This window comes from Physeter macrocephalus, chromosome 9 (assembly GCF_002837175.3).
Source record: "Physeter macrocephalus isolate SW-GA chromosome 9, ASM283717v5, whole genome shotgun sequence".
Lineage (NCBI taxonomy): Eukaryota > Metazoa > Chordata > Mammalia > Artiodactyla > Physeteridae > Physeter > Physeter macrocephalus.
This window is the reverse complement of record NC_041222.1, coordinates 11,684,365-11,702,167: the sequence shown is the minus strand read 5'-3', so window position 1 is coordinate 11,702,167 and position 17,803 is coordinate 11,684,365. Positions and strand designations below refer to the sequence as shown.

The window sequence follows — 17,803 nt, the reverse complement described above, 5'->3', positions numbered from 1 at the left end:
GCCTGTGCTCCGCAGCGGGAGGGGCCGCAGCGGTGAGAGGCCCGCGTACCGCCAAAAAAAAAAAAAAAAAAAGAATCTAGATGGTCTGTGAAGTTTATTGGATTGCCCATTCATTCGTCCGTCCATTCATTCATTCACGCATCATCAACACGTAAAATGGGGAGTGGGGAGAGGTGAGGCTAGAGGGAGAGACAAAGCCCAGTGTCTTCCAGGGCTACAGAATTTGGGCTCTATCCGGAGGGTACTGGGGAGCCACGTCAAGGTTTTAAGCCGAGGAGTGACAGGGCCAGATTTGCATTTAGAAGCCTCCTCTGACAGGGCACAGAGAAGGAGCAGAGGGGCGTGTGGACCACGGCTGGGAGGTCAGCACCAATGCCGGTGCGAGATGTCGTGGTCTTGAGGCAGGTGGTGGTAAGTGGAGGTGGTGAGAGTAGATTCTTTCCTTTCTTTTTAATCAACTTTATTTTTCAGAGTAGTTTTAGGAATTAAGAGGAAAGTACAGAGAGTTTCCAATACTTCCTGTCCCTGTGCACACATAACCTCCCCCAGTGGAAAGATTCTTTGGATTTTACGAGAGACCGTCAGGGAGGATTTGGTGATTGGCCGTGGGGTGGCAGTGAAGAGAGAACGATACCCAGGTCTCTGGTTCAGGCAGGCGGTGGCATCATTGATACAGAGACTCCGAGGGGAGGAATGGACTTGGGGGAAGGTCAGGAGTTCAGCGTGGGGTCCATTGACTTGGGAGCACTGGTGGGATATCTGGAAGGAGGTATCCATGTCCGTGCCTGGGCTCCAGCCACGTGGGTGTCCTCTCTGTCCCCCAGGGTGCTCACCTTCCCGGCTCGGGACCTTTGCCTGTGCTGTTTGCTCCCTCATGAGCTCGTCCCTGCCCACTGAGCAGATTTTAGCCTCAGTGTCCTTCCACAGGGTGGCCCTTCCCACACGCCCCTTTATTCTCTCACGGGACCTTACAGTTTTCCTTCACCATGGATCAGTGTTTTTCAAACTGTTTCTGTGGGTGATGACTTGGTTCATGCCAGGCCTTCCTCTCCAGCCTGTAAGCTCCATCAGTACAGGGATCACGTCTTTCTTATTCTTGTATCCACAGAGCCTAGAACATTCTGAGAAAGGACAGGTCTGGGCTGGCAGCAGGGACTGGGTGTTGTCCATGACCAGATGCTGCGGATGGTGCTTGTTGCCTGGGGAGTGGATGAGTGCTCGAGGGAGCGTGTGGGCCTGAGCTGAGAGAGGAGGCTGGAGCAGGACACAGGCCAAGAGGCCCGTGATGCAGCGGAGAAGGGGGGTCATCGGCTAGTCGGAGGAAACCCAGGGAAGGAAATGTCAAGGCGGGCCGTGCTGCGGTGGTTGCGGCTGCCGCCTGTGGAGTGCTTGTGTACCAGCACGGTGCCGAGCTCTGGGTGTACATCAACTCAGTCACTCCTCTCACAGCATCCTGTGTTACGGCTAAGGAAACGGGCCCAGAGAGGTTACCCCCGAGGTCACCTAGCCAGTAAGTGTGAAGTGGGGATCAGTGTCCAGAGCTCTCCCCACTGTAAGGTGCTGCCTCCGTTCTCCTGGACTTTGCCAAACTTGTTGCAGTGGGGGCAGGGAAGGAGGACAGCCGGGAGGCCTCTGTGGCAGGGCGGTGGCTTCAGCCTCTGGGCGTCAAGAAGCCAGGCCTGAGGAGCTGGACTGAGGCTGGGCAGGGGTTCCTGGAAGCCGGCATCGAGCCAGAGACCCAGAGGCATGCCGGACTTGAAGGAGCAACCCCGTCTCAAAAGGCAAGCCTGGAGGTCAGATGGCCATGTGGGAATTCTAGTAGCCTCTCCCTTTCTCTCCGACGACTTTCCATTTCACAGAGCACTTTCCTGTCCTTTCTCAGGCTTGGTCCCCAGAAGTGATAGTCTGGGATCACACAGCTAGCAAATGATGGGGTCAGGATTCCAGCCCAGGTCTTCCGGCATTATGTCCAGGGCTCTTTCCGAAAATCCTTTGTAAGGGCCACCCTGAGATGGAGGGAAACCCCAGTCCGCCCCCCACCCCCTGACCTCCACCAGCCCAGCCCAGCCCAGCCCAGTGCAGGAAGTGGTTTCTGAGGGCAGATGAGGAGCGCGGCATCTGTGGTAGATGTGATGAGTCATCTCAGAGTACGAGCTGCAGGTTGACTCTGGGGTCAGCCTACCCGGCTCCACGGTTAGTAGCTGTGTGACACTGGGCAAGTTATTTCCGGCAGTCCGCCACCACCCTCAACCCCAATAGCAGGTGGGGGTCTAGGGCCCAGGGGACGTAGCTGGTGTGAGCGGGCCTCTGGATGTCACACCTGTCACCCTTCCCCAGCCTGTTCGGAGCCCTGGATTGGACTGGGGAGAGGATTTGATTATGTCGTAAACAGAGGCTCCACTTAGAGGGCCTGGTTCATTTCCTGAGTGCTTCTAGCAGGAGAGGCATGCACAGAATTAGCCCTGGTCCAGCCAAGCCAAAGAAGTGATGGATGGGAGAGATACACACTCCCCGCAGAAGAGGGGCAGCTGCACGGAGCGCTCGGACCCAGGGCCCTGGGCCAGCAGGCTGGTCTCTGGGGCGCCTTGGCTGGATTCTTGTCACTCCAAGCTGCTGTAACAGCTGCCTAACTGGGTGTCCCCAGCTGCCTGCACTGTCTCCATGAGCGCACTCACCACACTCATTAAGACCAATTGTCTAACCTCTGTTTTTCTGCTCAGCTGAGGGCAGGGACTGTGTCTGACTTGCCCTCTGCTGCCCCCATCCCCACCCCAGGGCCTAACTCAGGACTTGGAGAATGAATGACTGCGGGTATGCATGCCATGTCCCAGTCCTCCCGCCACATGTCCTGCTCACACCGCCCAGGGCAGTTTCACGTAGTGCGGCTCTGCCCGTGTCATTCGCTCGCTCACAGGACGATCCCACGCCTGGCATCCATTCTGTACTATGGCTCTCATCTTTATTTCTTTTCCTGTCCTAATTCTCCCACTTGCCACCCTCTCCCCCAGGGTTTCAGAGGCCCCCTCCCCCCCAGGTACCCAATGCCGCCCTAGCTTTCCCGGGAACACAGGCCTGACCACACCGGGCTCAGGTGTTCACACGAGCCCCGTCCAGGAGCACAGGATGGAACCGATGAGCTCTGGTCCTTGTTTGCCAGTGTCTGCCCTGTGGCAGGTGGGCCTGGGTGAGGGGCCTCCAGCAGTGCTCACAGCCTGCCCCCCCTCCCTCAAGACCCCTGGGGCCCCAAACCGTTGTGTGCAAGGCTCCAAGGAAGTGGGGAGAGACCGTTGGCCGGGAGGCGGGAGTTCTAATACTGAATCAGCCTCGGATTTCTTAGGTAATTTCCTTAGGCCCTGGGACCTCAGTTTCCCTATCTCTAAGATAAGCCTAGACTAGTAACAGCTCCCACTTTATCCAATGCTTCTCTGGGGCTGGGCCCTGGGAAGAACACTAACTTAGTCCTGTGAGTCTGGTGTGATATTATGGCTCTGTTCCAGGTAAGGAAACGGGGCTGGGCTTGGAGAAGTCGGGAGGCTTGGCCATTTTCTCGCACGGCTGGGAAATGACACCGCTGGAATCAAAACCAAAGTCCACCTCGGGCAGTCTGAGCAGGAAGGGCCGGGCGCTCTGAGAGCCCTCGGTCCTGGGTGGCTTCTCGGCGTCCCTGGGGTGGGGGCCCCCTGGGGACCGAGGCACTTCCCCTCCTGGCTTTGTTTGGCTGGGCCTCGGTTTAGGGCAGGACTGGCAGAGGCAGTCTGACTTGCATTTCTGGTTTGGGGTCTGTTGCTGCACTTTCCCTGGGGGCGGAGGTGGGGGGTGGGCAGGCTCAGCGCAGTCACTGCTGGCACAGGCCCGGGCCCGCCCCCGCCCCCCCGGGAAAGGGGAAGTGCAGCCTGCTCCCCTCTCAGGGCCCAGTGCCAGGCCCCGAGGGCACCGATTGCTGCTTCCCTAGTCCATCCTTCCAGATGGAGGGGTCTGGCGGGGTGAGTGGAGGTGAGAGAATGTAGGGCACCTAGGGGCTGGCTGCCGAAGTTTGTTTTTCTTGAGGGAGAAGGCTCCCTGGTGGGTGGGAGACAGCCGGCCGGGGACTGGGCTGCTCTGGGGACAGATCCGAAGTGGGCCTGGGAAGAAGGAGCCAGAGGCCAGGCTTTAACCCCAGCTTAGCCCTGGGTTTTTTGTTTGTTTGCTTGTTTGTTTGTTTGTTTTTAGCCTTGGGTTTATGGGTGCCTTTGGGCAAGTCCCTAGGTCACTGTCCAGGCTGGGCCCTCTGTCTTCCTGTCCGTGCAGTGGAGGGTCTCTCTGACCCCCTGGGAACAAACTAAGGTTCCCAGATGAGATTCCTGGATTGGGGCTCCTGGCATCACAATTGCCAACTTCGACTCTGGGAGTTTGACAGTTTGCTTCCAGGGTTCCATGGGAAAGATGTGTCACTGTTTGAGGTTCGTGACCATTGTTTTAATCACCATGACTGCCACCACCATCATCCTATTTCAGAGCTTTGGACTTCTTATAGTCTACTCTCCCGGCGTGTCACTTGGGTACGTTGGTTATCCCATTTCATAGCTGGAGAGCCTGAGGCCCAGAGGGTTTAGGGACTGGCTTATCCTGGCCCCGTTGTGTGATTCTAGGTTGGCCCCTGCTCCTTTCTGGGCCTCAGCCTCCCCATCTGTGCAGTGGAGATTTGGGATCGCTGAAGTTCCAGCGTCTGAGGCAATGAGGTCCAAGGGGTTCCCGGGTGGAGTTGTCCTGGAGCTGCGGGCAGGAAGTCCTCCTGGTGAGTGGACCCCTGTCTTTGGCTGTGCCTGGGAACCAGACCCTGGCCAGATGGTCCTAGAGTCCTCTGAGGCTTCCCCTCCTGGCTCAGCAACTCTCTCTGCACCCCACCGCCCAGGGTGGTGGATGGGCAGAACGTTTCACCGTCATCCTCCCAGGCGGTGCTCTTACCCGCACCGGGCTTTCACGTCTGCTCTGGTGCTCCCAGATGCCACTGTGACCTCTGACACGTGCGTGCAGCACCCTGCAGCTGCCCCAACCTGTGGCTGGGCCACTGATTCCCAGATGTGAGTCCTGGCTGGTCCAGGGCTTAAACTAATTTCCAGCTGCAGGCATAGCCTTGCAGTCTCTGGCAGCTGTGCAGTGGTGCATAAGTCGCTGCTCTCTGGGATCATCTTCCTCATCCATCAAGTGGACATTTGTGGTCTTTACAGTAAGACCTCTTAACCTATGTGCTGAGGTATTTAGCCCTGAAATTTTCCACCTCTGCGTGCATGTGCGTGCACGCGCGTGCGTAACTGTATAGTTCCCAGGCATGTGTGGCATCTTTCTCTTTCATTAGTTCTAGGTGCTGTGGCCTCTTCATAGATGAAACCTGGGCTCTGAGTAGTTCTAAGTCCAGCATTCCAAGTGCTTAACTGTGATGAGGGACCCAGCCTAGCCCAGGCCTGACCGACTTTCCCTTGTGGCTGTGACACTGAGACACCCCTGACTTTCTCTGAGCCCCAGACTTCCTGTGAGATAGCTGCTTTTCACACTCCATCAAGGGCACCATTTTTCCCCTTGCAAATGAAATCTGCAGGAACCCAGCAAAAACTCCAAGCGTTCTGAGGGTTGTATGTGGGGCAGGAAATGCTTTCCTTTTTTGTATGTGGAACTTCTGAGGTTCCTCCAAACACAGTTTCAAAAGCACTGGGCAGATGATCCCTCAGTGAGGTTCCATGTGTCTGTGACATCTGTCTAGTCCAGGTGTGAGCAAATATTTTGAAGTTCTGGTTTTATTCCAGTTTATTAGTTTCAGAAAGATCTAAACATTCAGAGCAAGTTCAGATTTGAATGACTCACTAAGGTTTTTTAAAACCTTTGGTTCCGGTAGAAGATATCCTTTGGCTGGGTCCAGGATTCTCCCACTTGGTGATTGCTCTGGCTTGGGGCTTGGTTTGATTCTGGCCCATGAAGGCAAAGGCTGTCCGGCTCCTCATTTATTCACAGCATGACTTACTCACAGAGGGACCATGACATTTCCCTTAGAGGGCCACTGGGAAGATTACATACGAGGGGTTTAATCTGCCATGGCCCCTGGCATATGGTAGGAGCCAGATAATGGTAGCTAACCTCTCCCTCTTCTCCCTTAAATGACCAACCATGTTTTGATGGAGCAGAAGTTTCCAGCAAGGAAATAAGGGTGGGAGCCCATATTCAGTTACGCCAAAGGGACTGTCAGGTTTCCATGTGGCACTTCGGCTTTCACAGTGTAGAGTGTGGGGTTTGGGTCACTGCTTGATTTTGTTTCAATCTCTGTGACATTGGCTTGTGCACAGTAGCCTCCGCTTGTGAGCCTTCCTCATTTTCTCTTTATTTCACAGATGTTTGAGACAGAGGCAGATGAGAAGAGGGAGATGCCCTTGGAGGAAAGGAAGGGGCTGGGTGCCGAGGACCCCTCACCCAGCAAGGACCCCTCCTGTGGCCAGGATCCTCCTCCAGGACAAGACCTTCCACCCAAAGAGGACTCCTCTTCCAGCCAGGAACCTTCTGCTGGCCCAGAATCACCATCCAGCAAAGACTCACCTTCCTGCAAAGAGTCCCCTCCGGGCCAGGAACCCTTGCCAAGCAAGGACTCCTCACCATGCCAGGAACACCCTACAGCCCCAGCCTTCTCTCCATGCCAGGACCTTCCTGCTGGGCAAGAACCCTCTCCCAGCCAAGACCCTCTAATCAGCAAAGACCTCCCTGACATCCAGGACCCCCCTGCCCAGGACCTTCTGCCCCGTCAAGACCTGCCCCCCGGCCAGGACCCCCTGGCAGCTGAGCCCCTTGCTAAGGAGACCACGAGCTCTGGGGACCCACCAGCAGCCACAGGAGACTCGCCTGTGGCCTCCAGGCCAAACTTCGTGATCCCCGAGGTCCGGCTGGATAGCACCTACAGTCAGAAGGCAGGGGCGGAGGGGGGCAGCTCGGGCGATGAGGAGGATGCAGAAGAGGCTGAGGAGGGCGAGGAGGGAGAGGAGGACGAGGACGAGGACACAAGTGATGACAACTATGGAGAGCGTGGTGAGGCCAAGCGCAGCAGCATGATCGAGACGGGCCAGGGTGTCGAGGGAGGCCTCTCGCTGCGCGTGCAGAACTCGCTGCGGCGCCGGACGCACAGCGAGGGCAGCCTGCTGCAGGAGGCCCGCGGGCCCTGCTTCGCCTCCGACACTACCTTGCACTGCTCAGATGGAGAGGGCACCGCGTCCACCTGGGCCATGCCTTCGCCCCGCACCCTCAAGAAGGAACTGGGCCGCAACGGTGGCTCAATGCACCACCTTTCCCTCTTCTTCACAGGACACAGGAAGGTAAGGGGGCCAAGGGTGGAGGGGGAGTGGGTACACGACAGGGTGGGGTGGAGGGAGCGTGCGTCCAGGAGCTGCAGGGAATGAGCCTTTGCTTTGTCCCACCTCTGTTCTTCTCTCAGCCTTCCAATGAGCCTTCCACCCATTTGACAGAGGATAAAACTGAGGGCCAGAGGGACCAAGAAGGCAGAACCTGGACTTAAACCCAGGACTTTATGACTCCAGATATTCTTACAGCTCCGTTGTACTGGGGGAACCCACAGAAAGTAGAGCAGGTGTATTTGGATCTAAAAGATCCAACATCATAACTGGAGAAATAGTTATACTTTACACTTGGTCCAGGCCTAGCCAGACTAGAAATCTATCAGCCAACAAGCATGACAACACATATTTCCTCTGTGCTGGCATTATTCTAAGCGATTTACAGGAACTCATTAACTCTCACAACAGCCCTGTGAGGTAGATACTGTTGTGAGGAAACTGAGGCACTGGGAGGTTATCTGATTTGCACCGGGTCGCACGATTTATAAAAGTCTGAATCAGAATTAGAATGTGGCTCCAGGGCTGGAGCTCTTAACCACTGTGCTCTTTGCCTCTTGCAAATATTTATAAATAGATGAATAAGTGTTTATTGATTCCCTGCTGTGTGCCAGGCCCTGTGCTCTTTGCCACAGCAGGGGCCACAGAAATGTGTGAGGCTGATCTCAGCCTGTGAGGAATGCTTTTTCTGTGTGGGCCCCGAAGGTGGGCTAACAGTGAAAAGATTGCATCATGGCCATGAAGCCCATTAGCCAGCTTGAGCCTGGGCTCTGTCCCTTACTAACTGTGTGGCCTTGGGTGAGTCACTCAGCTCTTTTGGGCCTTAGTGTCTTCTCTGAAAAGCAGAGATTAATAGCACTCACATCCCATGGTGGTTGAGGGTGAACCCAAAGAGCCCAGTGCCTGATGACATTCGTGCAGGCGCCAGGCGAATGCTGTGGAGGTGCTCACAGCCAGTGTGGTGCAAGGTGTTGTTATGACAACTGTTGTGAGGCCAGGCAGGTGCAGACTCAGGGAGGAGAGACCCCAGGGCCTAGGGGCATGAGGGAAGGCTTCTGGCAAAAGATGCTCCTCAGTCTGGCCTTGAAGGTTGGGCAGGTTTAGAATAAAAAAAGAGGATGGGGTAGGCATTCTGTGAAAGACCATGACCTGGACAAAACTGTCTGTAGGAGTCAGTTTAGCTAGAACAAGGGATTTCTACAGTGCAGGGATGGTAGATGGGTGGCACTCATTCTGCCACTTCTGCCTCCAAACCCATGGCAGACATGACTAATGGATTCCAGCACATTTCCCCACCAAGTTGGGCCATGGCCTCAGAAACCTTCTTAGCTTCTCAGCCACCAGCAATAAGGCCTCTGGGCACGTGGGAGGACACCTTCTGCTGCAAGGTGGTTGGGCTGGAAGGGCCGGTTGGGGCCCTCCAGAAAAGGGCCTTAAACTTTGTGTCCAGGAATTGGAACTAAATCCCAAAGGAATGGGGACTGGATCTGTTTTCTCATCTGTAAGCACTTTGATGTGCTCCAAAATCACCAGGGGAATAGGTTATTTATTTATTTTTTAACATCTTTATTGCAATATAATTGCTTTCCAATGGTGTGTTAGTTTCTGCTTTATAACGAAGTGAATCAGCTACACATATACATATATCTCCATATCTCCTCCCTCTTGCGTCTCCCTCCCACCCTCCCTATCCCACCCTTCTAGGTGGTCACAAAGCACCGAGCTGATCTCCCTGTGCTATGCGGCTGCTTCCCACTAGCTATCTATTTTACATTTGGTAGTGTATATAAGTCCATGCCACCCTCTCACTTCGTCCCAGCTTACCCTTCCCCCTCCCTGTGTCCTCAAGTCCATTCTCGACGTCTGTGTCTTTATTCCTGGCCTGCCCCTAGGTTCTTCAGGACCATTTTTTTATTTTTTTAGATTCCATATATATGTGTTAGCATACGGTATTTGTTTTTCTCTTTCTGACTTAAAATAGAGCTGCAGTGAACATTTTGGTACATGACTCTTTTTGAATTATGGTTTTCTCAGGGTATATGCCCAGGAGTGGGATTGCTGGGTCATATGGTAGTTCTATTTTTAGTTTTTTAAGGAACCTCCATACTGTTCTCCATAGTGGCTGTATCAGTTTACATTCCCACCAGCAGTACAAGAGGGTTCCCTTTCCTCCACACCCTCTCCAGCATTTATTGTTTGTAGATTTTTTGGATGATGGCCATTCTGACTGGTGTGAGGTGATACCTCATTGTGGTTTTGATTTGCATTTATCTAATGATTAGTGATGTTGAACATTCTTTCATGTGTTTGTTGGCAATCTGTGTATCTTCTTTGGGGAATAGGTTATTAACATATAGATTTCTAAGTCCCCCTACCCCAGAATCTGGAATCAGATTTTCTGGAATCAGGATTTCAAGGGGGCAGTGCCCAGACCTTGCATTTTATTTTTTATTTTTTTTTTTAATTTTTTTTTGGCCACGCTGCGAGCCTTGCAGGATCTTTTTTTTTTTTTTTTTTTTAATGAATTTATTTATTCACTTATTTTGGCTGTGTTGGGTCTTTGTTGCTGCGCTCAGGCTTTCTCTAGTTGCAGCAAGCGGGGGCTACTTTTCGTTGCGGTGCGCAGGCTTCTCACTGTGGTGGCTTCTCTTGTTGCGGAGCACGGGCTCTAGGCTCCTGGGCTTCAGTAGTTGCAGCACACAGCCTCAGTAGTTGTGGTGCGCAGGCTCTAGAGTGCAGGCTCAGTAGTCATGGCGCACGGGCTTAGTTGCTCCACGGCATGTGGGATCTTCCCGGTCAAGGGCTCAAACCCGTGTCGCCTGCATTGGCAGGCAGATTCTTAACCACTGCACCACCAGGGAAGTCCCAGACCTTGCATTTTAAACAAGCCCCTCAGGGATTGGAACGTTCCCCATAGTTTGAGTATCACCATCTTAGGCCATTTCTTGAGGCAGCTTCTATAGGAAAGAGTCCAGAACTCTGTCCTACTGAGGTGAGGCTTCAGGCTGACTCAGGCCAGGCCTGGACACTCTCCTCTGGAGGACGGCTGAAGTCTAAGGGCTTGCCACCTACCTTGGGCCTCCCAATTTCAGTGCCCCTACCAGACCCTTCCAAGTTACGTCCCCTGCCCCCCTTGCTCCAATACAAATATTTATAGACGGATAAATTCACGTACATTCTCAAGTACATTTCTAGTTCCCTAAATCCGTTGATCTCAGCTCCTATTTTGGGGGCAGATACTTCCACCTGGTAGTCCAGCAGGCCTGGGCCAGCCCTCTCCTGTCTCAGCTTCCTCCTTTGGGCGCCGAAGTTTCCTACTGGCCTCCTCCCCTCCCCCACCCGCTTTTGGCCTGTTGCTTCCTTTCTTGGGCTTGAGTAACTAAGCTGGCAGGGACCTCAGAGGCTGCCACTAGCCCCTCGGTGGCTACCCTTCCATGTGGCTTCTGCTTGCCAGGCCTCAAGTCCCTCATCATCATTCATATCCTGCTCCCTCCAGACAGCCAACTTCAGTAAGAAGCTAACCCTTGTCAGGGGGAAGTGAAGTCTAGGCTGGACAGGTACCCTGGTCTCCCTCCACCCCTCACTGGCAGTGGGCCTTGGGCAAGTCCCTGCCCTTCTCTGTCCCTCAGTTTCCTCATCAGTAAAATAGGTATTATCAGTAAATAATATTGATACCTCCTTCATAGCGTTGCTGGGAAGATTAAAGAGCCTGACTCGGGTAAAGTGTTCAGGGCAGTGCCTGGCGCTCAGCACCTGCTAGGTGCTCCATAAATGGGGATCGTGTTGATGATGATGGTGATGATGATGGTGATGAAGAGGAGGAGGGGGAGGAGGATAGCAAGAGTAGTAACGGTTCTCCCAGCATTCGCTAGGCGCCTCCAGCTCCCCGTTCTAGCCTTCACCACACTGCCGCGAGCTGGGACCAGCTGTACTCATGTTACAGTGGGGAGCCTGAGGCCTAGGGAGAAGGGTTTGTCCCAGGCCACGTGATGGTGGAGCTGGACAGTGGCCTCACCCTGTCCAGTTGTCTCTGGCTCTACCCCAGACTCTGCACACCTCTTGCTGGTGAGGGGCAGGGTGTGGGGGGGGGGGGGGATGGCAGCCTGGGGAGGCGACGGGTTTTCCTGTGACTTCCGTCTTCCTGGCTTGGGCCTGTGCTTCCATGTCCTGGCTATTGTAAATAGAGCTGCAGTGAACATTTTGGTACATGACTCTTTTTGAATTATGGTTTTCTCAGGGTATATGCCCAGGAGTGGGATTGCTGGGTCATATGGTAGTTCTATTTTTAGTTTTTTAAGGAACCTCCATACTGTTCTCCATAGTGGCTGTATCAGTTTACATTCCCACCAGCAGTACAAGAGGGTTCCCTTTCCTCCACACCCTCTCCAGCATTTATTGTTTGTAGATTTTTTGGATGATGGCCATTCTGACTGGTGTGAGGTGATACCTCATTGTGGTTTTGATTTGCATTTATCTAATGATTAGTGATGTTGAACATTCTTTCATGTGTTTGTTGGCAATCTGTGTATCTTCTTTGGGGAATAGGTTATTAACATATAGATTTCTAAGTCCCCCTACCCCAGAATCTGGAATCAGATTTTCTGGAATCAGGATTTCAAGGGGGCAGTGCCCAGACCTTGCATTTTATTTTTTATTTTTTTTTTTAATTTTTTTTTGGCCACGCTGCGAGCCTTGCAGGATCTTTTTTTTTTTTTTTTTTTTAATGAATTTATTTATTCACTTATTTTGGCTGTGTTGGGTCTTTGTTGCTGCGCTCAGGCTTTCTCTAGTTGCAGCAAGCGGGGGCTACTTTTCGTTGCGGTGCGCAGGCTTCTCACTGTGGTGGCTTCTCTTGTTGCGGAGCACGGGCTCTAGGCTCCTGGGCTTCAGTAGTTGCAGCACACAGCCTCAGTAGTTGTGGTGCGCAGGCTCTAGAGTGCAGGCTCAGTAGTCATGGCGCACGGGCTTAGTTGCTCCACGGCATGTGGGATCTTCCCGGTCAAGGGCTCAAACCCGTGTCGCCTGCATTGGCAGGCAGATTCTTAACCACTGCACCACCAGGGAAGTCCCAGACCTTGCATTTTAAACAAGCCCCTCAGGGATTGGAACGTTCCCCATAGTTTGAGTATCACCATCTTAGGCCATTTCTTGAGGCAGCTTCTATAGGAAAGAGTCCAGAACTCTGTCCTACTGAGGTGAGGCTTCAGGCTGACTCAGGCCAGGCCTGGACACTCTCCTCTGGAGGACGGCTGAAGTCTAAGGGCTTGCCACCTACCTTGGGCCTCCCAATTTCAGTGCCCCTACCAGACCCTTCCAAGTTACGTCCCCTGCCCCCCTTGCTCCAATACAAATATTTATAGACGGATAAATTCACGTACATTCTCAAGTACATTTCTAGTTCCCTAAATCCGTTGATCTCAGCTCCTATTTTGGGGGCAGATACTTCCACCTGGTAGTCCAGCAGGCCTGGGCCAGCCCTCTCCTGTCTCAGCTTCCTCCTTTGGGCGCCGAAGTTTCCTACTGGCCTCCTCCCCTCCCCCACCCGCTTTTGGCCTGTTGCTTCCTTTCTTGGGCTTGAGTAACTAAGCTGGCAGGGACCTCAGAGGCTGCCACTAGCCCCTCGGTGGCTACCCTTCCATGTGGCTTCTGCTTGCCAGGCCTCAAGTCCCTCATCATCATTCATATCCTGCTCCCTCCAGACAGCCAACTTCAGTAAGAAGCTAACCCTTGTCAGGGGGAAGTGAAGTCTAGGCTGGACAGGTACCCTGGTCTCCCTCCACCCCTCACTGGCAGTGGGCCTTGGGCAAGTCCCTGCCCTTCTCTGTCCCTCAGTTTCCTCATCAGTAAAATAGGTATTATCAGTAAATAATATTGATACCTCCTTCATAGCGTTGCTGGGAAGATTAAAGAGCCTGACTCGGGTAAAGTGTTCAGGGCAGTGCCTGGCGCTCAGCACCTGCTAGGTGCTCCATAAATGGGGATCGTGTTGATGATGATGGTGATGATGATGGTGATGAAGAGGAGGAGGGGGAGGAGGATAGCAAGAGTAGTAACGGTTCTCCCAGCATTCGCTAGGCGCCTCCAGCTCCCCGTTCTAGCCTTCACCACACTGCCGCGAGCTGGGACCAGCTGTACTCATCTTACAGTGGGGAGCCTGAGGCCTAGGGAGAAGGGTTTGTCCCAGGCCACGTGATGGTGGAGCTGGACAGTGGCCTCACCCTGTCCAGTTGTCTCTGGCTCTACCCCAGACTCTGCACACCTCTTGCTGGTGAGGGGCAGGGTGTGGGGGGGGGGGGGGATGGCAGCCTGGGGAGGCGACGGGTTTTCCTGTGACTTCCGTCTTCCTGGCTTGGGCCTGGCTTTCCAGGGGGTGGTCCATGGATGCCAACAGATCACAGTTTCCAGGCAAGAGGTGAAGAGGAGAGGGGCGAGGGCTTCAGGCTGTGGAGTCAGACGGGCTGCATTCATGTTTCAACTCTGTTTCCTCCCTCCTGGTCCTGAGACCTAGGCCAAGTTACGTTTTTTCTCTGAGCTTTAGATTTCTCTCATAAAATGGGAATGCTAAGTCTTCACGGAGTTGTCCCAGGGCTTCAGGAAGATTGCAGCGTGTTGACAGCTCTGTGCCCACAGCAGTGATCCTGTGATAGAATGAGACCCAGGAGGGCCAGACAGAGCTGGCGTGGCCTCGGGCCTGTCATTGTGCTGCTGTGTGGCTAAGCTGAGGCTGGCCAGAGCGCATGCTGCCTATCACAGGGGTGACAGTCCCTATGTTACTCCTCGCCTCACCTGTCATTCCTCCCTCTTGTACGCTGAGTGATTTCTGCGGTGTATAGGACTGTCTGAACCAGACAGACCTGAGAGGTGGTCCGCTCGGCCACAATCATCTTATGGATGGGCTGCCTGAGGTCTAGAGAGGGAAAGATCCCCCAGGCTTCTCCGGCGGGTCGTCCCCTGAAGCTGGCCCCTTGTGCTGGGTTGAGTTGTCTCACAGTGCCCTCTGCTGCCAAACCCCCGCCTTGCCGGCTGCTCCCTGGAAGTCTGGCAGAGCAGATCCACGGGCCTGTGTCTGTCCTTTTCCTGGGAGCCGGGGGAGCTCCAAGAGTATCTGTGTCTCAGCCCACGATGCTGCCGTTGAATTTCACCCCAGCCTGGCCTGGCTTGGCCCAGGATCACGGGTCATGCTTTGACAGTGAGGGGAAGAGGCTGTGGCCCCTCCCTGGCTGTGCTTCATTCTCCCCTCCTGCAGGAAACTGGGTTGGGCAGAGGTTGTCAGCCGAGGGTGCCAGCCCTGCTGCACTAAGCTTACCACCTAGGCTGCAGGTCAGACAAGAGGTGCCTTCCAGCTCCAAGACGTGATAATACCTTCTAGCCTCCTATTTTTAAAAAGCCTAAAGGACTATTTCCTCTGTCTAAACAAATAAGTGTAGAGTTTAGCTCCAGTGTTTCTACAAGGTTCCTTGGGGGTCCGCCAGGATAGTCTGGGTCAGAGAGAGCAGCCAGGCGTGGCCAGGTGGCCCCAGAAGTCAGATCAGGACCAATAGGAGAAATCAGGTGAGGCCCTGCTCCCAGAAAAGCCCTCAATCATGGGTGGGCTCTGGAGCCAGACCTGAAATTCTCTGCTACTGGCCAGCTCGGAGAGCCCAGGCAAGTTACTGGACTCCTCTGGGCCTCAGTTTCCTTAGCTGTAAACTGGGGGAAATAACAGCAAATAGCTCTTAGAATTGTTGAGAAGGTTAAATTGAAGTATGATATGGCACTTTAGCACATTGCCTGGCACATAGTAAATAACAGCAATAACCACCATAGCTTATAGTTATTGAGCACTTCCAGTACCAGGCACTTCCGCATGTGTTCATTAATCCTCATAACGGCCCTGTGAGGTAGGTCCAATTATTATCCTCATCTTACAAATAAAGAAACTGAGGCACAGACAAGGGATGTAATTTGGCTAAGGTCAATTAGCTAATAAGTGACTGAGCTAGGATTCAAATCCAGGCGGTTTATTTTTTTATTATTATTGTTTTTTAAAGTAAATTTATTTTATCTTTGGCTGTGTTGGGTCTTCGTTGCTGCACGTGGGCTTTCTCTAGCTGTGGCCAGCAGGGTCTTCTCTTCTTTGCGGTGCGCGGGCTTCTTTCTCATTGCGGTGGTTTCTCTTGTTGCAGAGCACAGGCTCTAGGCACGCAGACTTCAGTAGTTGTGGCACACAGGCTCAGTAGTTGCGGCTTGTGGGCTCAGTTGCTCCGCGGCACGTGGGATCTTCCCAGGCCAGGGCTCGAACCTGTGACCCCTGCGTTGGCAGGCGGATTCTTAACCACTGTGCCACCAGGGAAGCCCCTCAAATCCAGGCAGTTTAGCATTTAACTCTTAACCATGACTATTATTATAGTTATAATTACAATGTGAATTATAATTATTCTTCCAGTCCCTGGAGGTAGCCGGGGGGCTGGGCATGCCCCAGGGATTTCTGTCTGGAATGAAGGGAGGGCTGAGTGGTTCTGGGTTCGCCTCCATTCGCCCTTCTGCAGGGAGGGCCATGGAGCAGAGCAGGCAGTGGGGAGCAGATGGGAAGGAGGGGCCCCTTTGCGCGCTGGGCCCTGGACAGGCCTCACTGCAGCTCTTGGAGACAGGAGGCTTGGGAGCCACTCTGAGGCTGGAAGTCAGAACCCTGACTCTCTGTGTCAGTTTCTTCTCTTCCTGGCACACAGCACCCCTTGGTGTGTGGGTTTCGCTAGCCGCTTTGGGGGCCGACTCCCAGGGCCAGAGTTCCCTGACCCCTCTGTCAGGCTGATTGGTGAGGGCCCGACCCTGGAGAAGATGACCCCCTCCCAGCAGTGGAAGGAAGAGCCCATTTCCCAGCAGTGCAGAGGCTGGGGGTGCCGGGCGGGGCGGGAGTGGTCCCTCGGCCCATTGTGTGGGGCCGATAAAGTGCGGAAGCTGAGGTTAAATGGGAGGAAGCCCAGTGCTGGCGGCCCTTTCCCACGGATGGGGGCTTCGGGCACGGCCCAGCCAGCCCAGCACAACTGTGACCTGGGTGCATGGGGTGACAGTGACAGCGTTCACTGGGCTGTGAATGCTGGCGGTCCCCGATTACTGAGGGCACCCTGTGTGCCAGGTTGGGCCTTGGGGGCCCAGACTTTATCCTGGTGAATCTCTCAACAGCGGGTTGGGTGGCCGTCACCATGCCTCTGCTAGAGCTAAAGAAGCTGAAGTTGAGAGGCCAGGAAACGTCTCCAAAGTCAACGGCAGCAGGATCTATACCCAGGCCTGGCTGCAAGCTGTAGATCCGGAATCCCACACCACAGACGGGCGTGTGCCTGTGTGTGCACGTACACACGTGTTTACAACCCGGGTAGGGCAGCGTTCTCAGGAAAGAGGCAGCATTTCCCCTGAGTCTCGCATTGAAGACATTCAAAATGTGCCCCATCCTCTACATTTAACTAGCAGCATCCTCTGGAGGAGGAACACAGGCCCTGAATTCAGACAGACCTAGATTCCAGCTGTCACTTCTTAAATCCTTGGGCAGGTGACTTAACTTCTCTGAGGTCCTGTTTACTTTATGGACTTACTCTGAAGGTTAATGAGATAGTGTCTGGATAATGCCCATTCTGAGGTCTGGCCTACAGCATGAGCTCCATGAATGAAGCTATAATTCATCCATCCATCCATCCATCCGCGGGTGGTTGCACCACTGAGGCTGGTAGCTCCCCCTGCTGGCTATATCTGGATTAAGGCCACTTTTCTTGCCAGAATTGAGAACGCAGTATTTTAAGGTTTAGCCCACCTTCTTTATTTTACAAATGAGGAAACTGAGGCCCAGGGTATGGCTCATGAGGAGTCCGAGCTGCGATTCACATCTGGGGGCCTTCTGTCTTATCTTAGGACACAGTGTCCAAGCCCAGCCTACCCTTAGCTCTACCTCCTCCAATATCTCAGAGCATTTCCTGTGCTCCTGCTCTGGAGTGGCACTGTGGAGGCCCTGGTTTCCCCTGGAGGAGGCTGGGCACACACAGGCAGGGCGGCAGAGGGCGGCCCCAGTAGAGCTGGTAGGAGCCTGGAGTGGTCTGGAGGAGGCGAGGAGTAGCAGACTGGGAGGAGGTAGAGACTGGGCAGAAGAGGAGAGAGTGTTCCAGGAAGGGGGCAAAGGCAAGCAGGTGGGGGTGGGCTCAATGGAGCCCTGGGGAATAAAGTTGCAGGCCTTGGATCAAGCAGTGAGGCCTTCAAGACACATCATTCCCAGCCTGCTTTCCCTCTCTCTTGATTCATTCGTTCATTTAACAAGTATTTCTTGAGCTCCTAATGTATACCAGGCCCAGTCAAGGTGACCTAGACAGAGGTGAAGGCAGACAGAGGCCCTGCTCTGGGGGACTCACAGTCCAGTAGAGGAGACAGATTTGGAAGAAGCCATGTTGGGTATAGTGGGGACCTCACAAGGGGTG

The 17,803-nt window shown here is 53.9% G+C and overlaps 1 protein-coding gene across 5 annotated transcripts in view; it reads left to right on the top strand.

Moving 5' to 3' along the window:
* RGS3 (regulator of G protein signaling 3) overlaps positions 1–17,803 on the top strand; it is a 131,102-nt gene that overhangs the window by 105,196 nt on the left and 8,103 nt on the right. For all 5 annotated transcript variants that reach the window (XM_007109476.2, XM_007109480.4, XM_007109479.4 and 2 more), the window contains one exon: positions 6,360–7,328. In XM_007109476.2, coding sequence (XP_007109538.2) covers positions 6,360–7,328 — 969 coding nt within the window. The remainder of the gene's footprint in view (positions 1–6,359; positions 7,329–17,803) is intronic.